This window comes from Solanum stenotomum, chromosome 5 (genome assembly GCF_019186545.1).
Source record: "Solanum stenotomum isolate F172 chromosome 5, ASM1918654v1, whole genome shotgun sequence".
Taxonomy (NCBI): Eukaryota; Viridiplantae; Streptophyta; class Magnoliopsida; order Solanales; family Solanaceae; genus Solanum; species Solanum stenotomum.
The window spans coordinates 47,974,445-47,984,644 of NC_064286.1; the positions used below are offsets into that span (position 1 = coordinate 47,974,445).

Consider the following 10,200-nt stretch of genomic DNA (forward strand, 5'->3'; position numbering starts at 1 on the left):
TTTTTATTTTTTTTGTTTTAAGAATTAGTATTACTTTTAAATTTTTTTTTTTAAAAAATTAAACTATTTAAATGCCAAGTGGCAAAAAGTATTAAGTTTTTTTTGAAAAAATAAAAATAAAATAATATTTAAGGTTTTTTCACGCGCTCAGCTGAAGTGATAAACACTTTTTTTGCCACATCAACATTTTGTGTTTAATAGGTATACTTTTTGAACTATTTAGGTGTTCAATAAGTAATAGTCATAGTTGAGATGTCTATGTGAAATATGCAGACAACTTTAAGGGGCTGCAAATGACTTATGCCTAAATTTTATGGCCATTTATGTAGTTTTCCCTGTATGTATGGCAAAATAGTTTGGTGTTGAATGTTATCCCCTCTTAAGATCCGAAGTTGTGCGCAGTCGGCCCAAAATAGCCTGGAAAGCCCAAACCCATTATGACCAAGTTATCGATTATTTCATTTGCTTCAACACCAATGGACACTGTGTGAGGGAGGAGAAAAAAAATCTATTCAGCTCCAAAACTCAAAATTCTCAGATCCAAATCTTAACCACAATGTCGAACTTTGCCGGAGATGAAACTGCTCCTTTCTTCGGCTTCCTTGGTGCTGCCGCTGCCCTCGTCTTCTCATGTAAGTTCTACCTTAGATCTGCAGAGTCCATGACAGCTGATGTTTGAATTTCGTCTTCTAGTCAACTCATGAAATCGTTTGAATAATGTTAGCACTGCTGCTGGTTCTTTGCATCTACCAGCTTGAAATCTCTGATTGGCCTCTGATCATATTTTATTCCGAATGCTAATTTGCTAGCGTTGCTTTTTTATTACTAGTAGTTCAATTTGTTGCTTTTGATTTACATATGGAGCTGAGCAGTATTGAAAATTATATCATTTTATTAAATCTGTACCTGTTATGAGTTATGACCATCTAAGACAGTGAAATTTTGCATCTATAAGATTTAAATATTGGATCTGTCTTTGCTGGAGATACGAGCACATCATATGTGAATCAGCCTAGCTCAGCTTATGCTCATTTGCAACTGATCACAAATCTAATTTTATTTTGAATAATTCGTAGGTATGGGGGCAGCTTATGGAACAGCAAAGAGTGGTGTTGGAGTGGCGTCAATGGGAGTGATGAGGCCAGAGTTGGTGATGAAATCAATTGTTCCAGTGGTTATGGCTGGTGTGTTAGGTATTTATGGCTTGATTATTGCTGTGATCATCAGTACTGGGATTAACCCCAAAACAAAGTCGTATTACCTATTTGATGGCTATGCTCATCTCTCATCTGGACTTGCTTGTGGTCTTGCTGGACTTTCTGCTGGAATGGCTATTGGTATTGTTGGAGATGCTGGTGTTAGGTATTGATTCCTTGATTTTTTTTATTGGTTCCGTGTCCTTTTCTTTCTTTGCTAGCTAGTGCCTGTTGAATCTTAATTGAATAGTTAGAATGTGAAAGATCATATACGAAGAACTCCGCCACATTGATTTTTATTGTTATGCTGTTAGAACAAATTGATAGATGGTCTTTGTACTGTTTGTCATTTGGTAATATGGAGAGGATAAACTTTTAGTTGTCGAATATTTTTACAAAAAAGAAAAAGAGAATTGTTTTTAGCAGTCGGAACTAGAGTTCCAGTGAGAGTGGATCTAGTAGAATGTAGTATGTTGCATCTTGATAGAGATTCCTTGGTATGTGTATGCTATGATTTGTGAAAATTGCATTCTAAATAAAGAGTTCAAATCGAGAACATAGTTGCCTGGTAATTTTAGTTAAGGTTCAATTTAATTCTTCAGTTCACAATCTTAATTTCAGATCCCCTTCCGTACACACTGTGCTGATAATGTACATCAGATAATAATTCTGAATAAGAAAGATAACATTATCTTTTGTTTTTTGTGCTTGAGAACCTAAAATTTTAAATGATGGATTAAGACATGTTTAGATGATGATTGATAGTGAGGAGTATATTGTTTGCTCCATTGGTGACTTGAATCCACAACCTTAGGGTTGAAGGTGGAGGGTGCTTACCACTTGAGCAACTGAGTATACTACCAACTCCAATTACTGGGGAAGCAATTTGTGTTTTTATTTGCAATGAGCAAGTAATTTACAAAACATTTAGTAATAATATAATTATCGCACCCAAGGGTATCATCTAGTAGTCAATGAAGTGAGAAGAATCATGAGCTCTCAGGTACAAATCCTAATGGAGGCATAAAACACAAGGTGATTTCTTTCCATGTACCTAAGCTTTGGTAATCCAACTTATCTGGTACTTGTGTTGGTAGGAGGTATCAGGTACACAATGGGATAATCTAAGTGCGTGCAAGCTAACATATACACTACAATCAATAAAAAATAGTAGTGTTCCCATTTTAATTTGTTTGACCTATTTTGACTTGACACGACGTTTAAGAATTCTTTTTTTGAATCTCATGGTAGTAAATTAAAATATGTCAAATGTATCAAAATTTTCATTAATCTTGATTCTTGTGGTTTAAACTAAAGAGTTTCTAAAAAAGGAAAGAATCTTTATTTAAACAGACTAAAAAAGAAAGTAGGTCAAACAACTTTCATCTTTTTAACTAAAAAATAATACTTCCATCTTATTTAGCTTAAAAAATAAAATTTCCAACTTATTTAGCTTAAAAATAAAACTTTCATCTTATTTAGCTTAAAAATAAAACTTCCATCTTATTTAGCTTAAAAATAAAACTTCCATTTTAAGTTTATCAAAGTAAAAGAAATTTTATTATTAAAGATATCTACATTTTTAATTGATATATAGATTATAATTTTTTAGTGAGTAATAAACTACTTAATTCAAAATATGTAATTTAGTAGTATGTAATTTAGTAGTAGAGTGAATATTTTAAGAGAAATCAAAATATAAATAAAGAGAAAATGGCCAAATGACCCTCCAATCTGTTATCGGATTTCCAACTACATATCTATTCTCTGTGGGAGTCCTATTACCCCCCTTGAACTACTTTAAAATGGAATAAATAACCTCTTAAGTGCTGAGTTGGCATAGAGAGTGTATCTCACTCTCTTTGAGAGAGTGAGTTGCCTAGTTTTTTTGTAATTTCCGTTTTTTTTTCTAATTTTCTTTTTTCTTTCTCTTTCTTCTTATTTATCTATACACCATTTTTCACCATTATCATTGTTGAAGCTTTTTCAATGGATGTTTGAAATAAAAATTATCAACAACAAATGCATTTAATGAATAAATAATTTTTCAATAAACTTATTTAGGACATATCTAACAAATTAATTTTTTTTATTTTTTAAAAACATACCCATTAATTTTATTTTTTTTAAAGTGATGGATTCAAGAGTAACAAAATCAAAGTGAAGTAATTGTATATTTAAAAAATATTTTCAAACTTAATAAAAGAAACTAAAACAAAACAATTTCTTCTACATTTTAAAAAAGGATCCTACATGTTCTCCTAAAATTCATGAAGAATCAAAATCAAAAACTCAAATTATAAATTAATCATGAAAATTTTAGAGGGAGAAATAATAAAGAATGGGGAAGAGAGAGAGAGGTTTCTCAAATTGGTGTTACAAATTGGTCTTCTCATCCGCGATTATTTTGAGTTGTCGGCGAAATCTTCAAGGGATGAATCTGATCTCGAATGTTCATGACCCATTTAATGTGTATTTGAAATTGTCCAAGGAAGAAAATCAAACGAAATGTACAAAAATGTGGAAAATTGTTGAATTAGTTGGATGAAAGATTTGATTAATTAGGACATCTATCTTCTAAACTCTAGAGATTCGGAGTAGATGAAAAGGTGAGTTGAATTTTCGTTTTTATAAAATGTTAGAGATATAGAAATTTATTGAGGTAAAAAATGATGTTTAGTGTAGTTAGGTTGAAGAAATGATTGGGGAAGAAAGAAAGAGGAAGGAGAAGAACTTTTTTTTTTAAAAAAAATCATTAAATGGTGAAATACACGTGTCAAGTGCGTGTATTTCACCACAAGACGGATGGCTGGTAATGACATTTCAGGGAGGAAATAATTCCACTTTAAAATAGCTCAGGGGGTAATAGGACTCCCGTGAAGTATGAGTGTGTAGTTGGAAATCCGGTTACAGATTGGGGGGTCATTTGGCCATTTTCTCTATAAATAAAACATAAGAATTAGACAAATAAATTCAACTTATAAAATATTCATAAATAAAAATTGTATTTATAAAATGTAATTCTTTAATAGAAAAATATATTATCATAAAAACAACGATTAATTAAGGTTGTGAATGTTATTATAGTTGTTACAAATTATGTTAATATACATGAATGTAAAAGTGGTGTATAAAAGAGAGTTTAAAGGGGTGTTTTTGTTATTTTACATACTTTATCCCAAGATAAGTTATCCTGGGATTACTATTCCACCCTAGGGAGGGATAACTTATCCCAGTATTATTTATTAATCCTGAGATACGTTATCCCATCCCGTCTAACCAAACAAAGGATTAAGAGACACTAAATTTTTTTCCATGATAACTTTCTCTTATCTATCACACCAAATGACCCCTTAGAAAGTTTTCCATGGTTTATCATAGGTATGTATCACGAGTTCAAAACCTAACTATTGAACCAAATCTTGTTTTTAGGTGGAGGACCCATTGTCTCTGAGTTTCATAGTTGAAACAACAGATTTCTCAGTTATAAAAAACTATAACTATGAAAAAAGTAGACGAGTTGTAATCTTTTCACCCGTTATTAAAAAGTAGGAATGAGCAGAATGTGCATATATATACCGACTCCAATTTGAAATTGCTTATTTTACTTCCTCCGTTCCAATTTATGTGGTAGAATTTGATTCATCATGATGTTTAGGAAAGACAGAAAGACTTGGAACTTTTGGTTTTAAACCAGCCATGACCATTTTGTGGTTATATCATGCCATTAAGGATCATATGAGAAATTCAAAATTAAATTGTTTCTAAATATAGAAAGGCACCACTTTTTTTTGGAATGATTTATTAAGGAAATAGTACCACGTGAATTGGAATACATGGAGTTGTTTGCTATTGTTTAGTTATTAAATATTGAATTAACCATTGTGTACCATTATCCTTTGATAGTGGGAACATTTGCCTTCCACAAGTTATTTTTTGGTTTTTAAGTGTAGAACTAAGTTATATTGGTTTTGAAAGTTCAACATTACCATGACTAGAAGGTGATAAAGCAACATATCAAATTTTATATTGGTTTTGAAAGTTCAAATTTTCAAATGAAATGTTTGTCCACAAGTTTTTTTTTTGATGACCGTGGTGTCCGGGCCAACTTTTGTGCACCTCGACTAATTCCACTTTATACATGCCACCTCCCACCAACAACAAGTACTAGGTAACTTTGTCCACCAAGGCTAGGACAAAAAGGAAGATTCACTAGTGTTTTTTGTTCCCACTGAATTTTGAATCTGAGACCTCAGGGTTCTCAACCACTTCATTGACTACTAGGCCACACCCTTGGGTGTCAATGTTTGTCCATAGGTTGAGTCAGTAATACATCTTAAATTGCTTTAACTTGTCAAAAAGTATATTGTGTGTGCAACTTAATCTCATGCACTCTTGAGGGGCATGCATTTTTGTTTTCTTAATTATTGCTCTGGAAAACTTAGGGATCACTATTCAAATAATGTCTTTTCTTGTTTGACTTAGGTCAATAACATTCTTCCTTTCTCGAAAGATGTAAACTAATCTTTTCGTCTGTTCCAAAGTGTTGGTGTATGCTTTATATGTAAAAACACCATTCGTCTTTTATGCTCCCCTTTTGAATATATACTACTTAAAAGGTAACATGTCACAACTTCTAATTTTTAGAATCTCAAAGTTGTCAAAAAATAACATCTTCATCTTCTATGATTGCCAGGACTTGTAGGAGTGTTATTTATGATTATTTTATTCTGCTTTTCCCTCTTCTTAGAAAATAAATTTTAGCGACAATGTGTGCTGTTATTTCTTTTCTTTTATTTGCAGTTTCAAGCTACTGTTAAAATTCATTGACCTTTCCCAGTCCATCCAGATTTAGTTTTCCCATTAAGTTAAAAAACAAAGATAAGCACTAGTCTCATCCTGCATCAGTTGGGGGATAGCTGTTAACATAACCTGTAGGTTGATTATTTTGTGACATTCCTGAAAAGTAAACCCCGCTTTTGGGGCTATACCGGGTTTGTTGTTGTATTCCTGCAAAGGAAACTTATGTAACATAAAATTAAAGAGAGACCTGAAGTCTTGTAGAAGCATTTCTCCTAAGAAAGTGGGAAGCGAATAGAAAAGAAAATAACATTCTTGCATTTCAATCCCAGTGGTTAGTTAAGGCTCAATGGTTTTCTTTGAATCTTGCAATTTTTGTGGTCTAAGATGTTGACTTGCAGAGCAAACTGTCCCAGATGAAGGTGCATGTTTGCAGTTAATATAGCTGAAATATAGTAGGGGTATATTTAACAGAATGGGTGCCTTTCATTCATTGCTCTGCCCTAGGATTCCTTCTCTCCATATCTTTTAGCCACTCGTCAACTCTTCATGCTTAGTTATTATTCCCATCTTATGGTAATATCTGTTACATATTAGGAGAAAAAACATACAACGACTTCTCACCCATTAAAACTGTTTAAATTCTTTACCTTTTATTCTCAAGTCTATATGACTTTGCCTAAACTATTCATGGCATATAACGACCAAACACTCAATACAATGACTGTTGCAGGCTAGTTATTACATATTCAGCTTAGGATTGATCCATTCTATTCACTTTGGTTGGGATGGCTTATTTGTATTTCTGTTGTCAAGCTGATCGTAGCTTTATAAATGATTCCTATTTGTGTACTGAACAACAATCATTTTCTAGGGCTAATGCACAACAACCCAAGCTTTTTGTTGGGATGATCCTCATTCTCATTTTCGCTGAAGCCTTGGCTCTTTATGGGCTTATTGTTGGCATTATCTTGTCTTCCCGAGCTGGGCAGTCCAGAGCTGAGTGAAGTTGACTCCGTTCTTGCCGCACTGTATGTGAGACTTCAGAAGATCAAGACAGCTAAAGCCGAAAGTCAAAGAGTATCTATTACGTGTATTGTTATTCATGACACCACAGCTGCCACTTCAATTTGTTGGTGTTATGTGCTGTTTGTAGAAGTAGGAATTCTTTTCTTTCTACTTAATAATAGCTTAAAGAGCTGTGCAATTTGGTCTGTATTTAATGTGTATTTTGCACTCATTATTTGTGAACAGTCTGAGAACTATTTCTTTTCTAAGATTCGTGCATGTACGAACTACTTTTCATCTAGTATATCATGTTTACTCTGCATCTATGGGATTGAATTTGAATATTTCTTTTATCAACCAAGTTATATTTGGTGGTACTTACTTGAAGGTGCATATACTTGGTGCTCATAATGTATTCATTATTTTATAAGTAAAAGGTACTATTTTTTATGACAATAAATATTAATCGAGTTGACTCAGGGGACACATCAGTTTCAAGTTGCAATTTTACCCTTTATATTTTACATAATGCATTGCTTATTCTAAAATTATATCTAAATCGCTTTAAAATGTTTTGTATAGAATAACATGAGATACATGTGCTGAAAATTAGTAAGTAGAGAAGGATGAACCTATTATCCAGCTTCAATCCATGCACCACCTGGCCCACGGACAACCAATATTGTGACTAACACTTGTGGGGTCTCAGTATCAGAAATTTGTGACTTAAAATTATTCGGGTGCATAGGTTATAAGGTGGGTGTAGGGACTAGAATTCTATTCTTTCCAGACAAATGGATCGCCAGAGTTCACTCATGGAGGATTTTCCAGATTTATTTTCTTTTGGTGGCAACCCTGAAGCCTCTATTGCTGAGACCTGGACTAACCAAGGATGAAATATCATCTTTAGAAGGCTTCTAAATGACGGGGAGGTTGAGAGAGTGGCCAGCCTACTGCAAAGATTAAATGATTTCTCTGGTTTAAATACTAGCCCTGATACAATGATGATGGAGACATGATAGGGATGAAAAAATTTCAGTGGAAGATTATTCAGAAGAATTTGTCCTCACAAACTGGGAGCATCTCTGGACCTTGGAAACAAATATGGAAATCTAATATCCTACCAAGATCAAGTGTTTCACATGGCAAGTTTGTAGAAGAGCATGCTTAACTCATAAGAAACTGAAAAAGAGAGGTTTTTGGAGACAGAATCAAAGGATGCACCTTTGGGTGCAGATGCAAAGGGAAAAACAGTTTCATGAAACACCACATCTCTAGAGACATGAATTTTTCTGGTGGCTAGGCTCAGTACTTTGTAACCTTTTATTCCAAAAGGATACCCTACAAAAATGTGGGGTGTAGTTCTAGGCACAAATTTGTCTCTATGAACCTTTGGTATTATGGGATAACAAAGACAACCAAAACTTTTTAATGCTGAATATTGAGGTTTTCTTTGGTATAAAACTTCAAAAGGACATTTCCCATGTAAGGAGCTAGAAGGTAACCTGTTTATGATATGAATGGCTGTTAGGATGCACTCTCCCCAATATTTTTGGGGTAAGTGAGACTGAAACATCAAGGCTCTGGCTATCTCTAACAGATATTTGTGTTTTCTTTCAACTACATCATTTTGTTGTGGTGTGTATGGACAGGACCTTTGGTGAATTATGCCTTTGGATTGGAAATAGAGAGTGGCTTCATTGTTTATGAACTCTAAGCCATTGTCTGACCTAATGGACTTTAGGGATGTGTTAAATTGGTTTTCAACCAAGGAAAGGAAAGCTTTGATCACTTGAAGAGCATTACTCTTGCAACTCAAAAGATGTGTCCATGTGGATCTGTTACAGTCATCCACCAAGGTAATAAAATACTTGTGATTATCATGTGTGGTAGTATTGTAGGGTCCCAGAGATCCACATGCAGAAGTTCAAACAATTTAGTGAAATGAGTAGTGCTCTTGGGAAAGGGTAATCTGGTCTGCCTAGACATAGGACAAATTGGACAGACAAATAGTTGTTTGGTTTTAAAATTTGCAGGTATTGAATCTATGGCTTTCATCTTTGCAAAAGGTACATGACCAAGCCTGTTGTGCCACAACAAATCTTCATTATCTCTAGGGAAGAAAACTGAATTCAAAACAGTGTTCTCATTATTATTATGTGAATTAGAGCCAATTATAGGTGAATATAAAAGACATGAATGAGATGAGTATGTAGAATTCTCTATTACAGAATTGGAAATGGAAAAACAAGAAGGACTAGAAGCTCTCCCAGCACTGCTATCCATCAAGCATCTTGAGCACAAGAAATATAAACCATCCCTGCACTTACCAATCTCCTGAGGCCTCTTTATTGAAGGGGCTTGCAATAGACAAGTAGTGTCAGTGAATGTTACAGTGCCTTTTAAAGGAACAGTAAGAGAATGTATGGAGATGAGATTGAATTTGAAAGAAGGCACATACAATACTTTATGCAATGTGATCTTAGGTGTAAGTGTTACATCTCCTAGCTCAGTCACTTTTACTTTATATCCATTTGGTAGGCTTATCAAAATAGGATATGGTAAAGGTCTAATGTTTGTCAAGAAGGATTTGTGAAAAGTCATGTGGTTAGATGTGTCACGACCTAAGCCTAGGGCCTAGATGTGACATGGCGAATGAGGAACCCGAAGGAACCCCAAACAAGCCTCTCAAACTTGTCATCACACTTCATCGGTCGCGGAAGTACAATCAACATTAATTAACGGGAAATAGGGACTAAGGGCAAACCATTTCAAAATGACATCATAGAACAAGAGTCAAGCTCATTTACAAAATACTTGTCCAACGCACACCTCTACATACATAGATAGGACGGGGGCCATGACATACTACCGGCTCCCCTCATAGTCAAAATACAATTGCAAGCTAAAGTCTCAAAACATAGGAGTAGGAAACATAACATAGCCCTCGAATCATTGAGGACTCACCAACAAACTCGGATAAGCACCGTACTAGCCACGTGAATGGAGAGAAGGATCAAGAGTAGCTCCGGTCCCTACATGGTGACATCATGTAGGCAAAATATGCGTTAGTACTTGGAATGTACTAAGTATGCGGGGTGCAACACAACAATAGACAAGGACACAATCGAAATACAAGAAATAGTTTCATAGGCATTATGAATAACAATATGAGGATGCATGATCAAAGTGAAGT

General features: G+C 34.2%; 1 protein-coding gene across 1 annotated transcript; it reads left to right on the plus strand.

The window, feature by feature from the left end:
• Positions 1-468: 468 nt before the first annotated feature.
• Positions 469-7,273, plus strand: LOC125864516 (V-type proton ATPase 16 kDa proteolipid subunit). Its single transcript, XM_049544538.1, has 3 exons — positions 469-632; positions 1,077-1,362; positions 6,871-7,273. The coding sequence occupies exons 1-3, from the start codon at positions 557-559 to the stop codon at positions 7,001-7,003; spliced, it is 495 nt and encodes a 164-aa protein (XP_049400495.1). The 5' UTR covers positions 469-556; the 3' UTR covers positions 7,004-7,273.
• Positions 7,274-10,200: the final 2,927 nt, after the last annotated feature.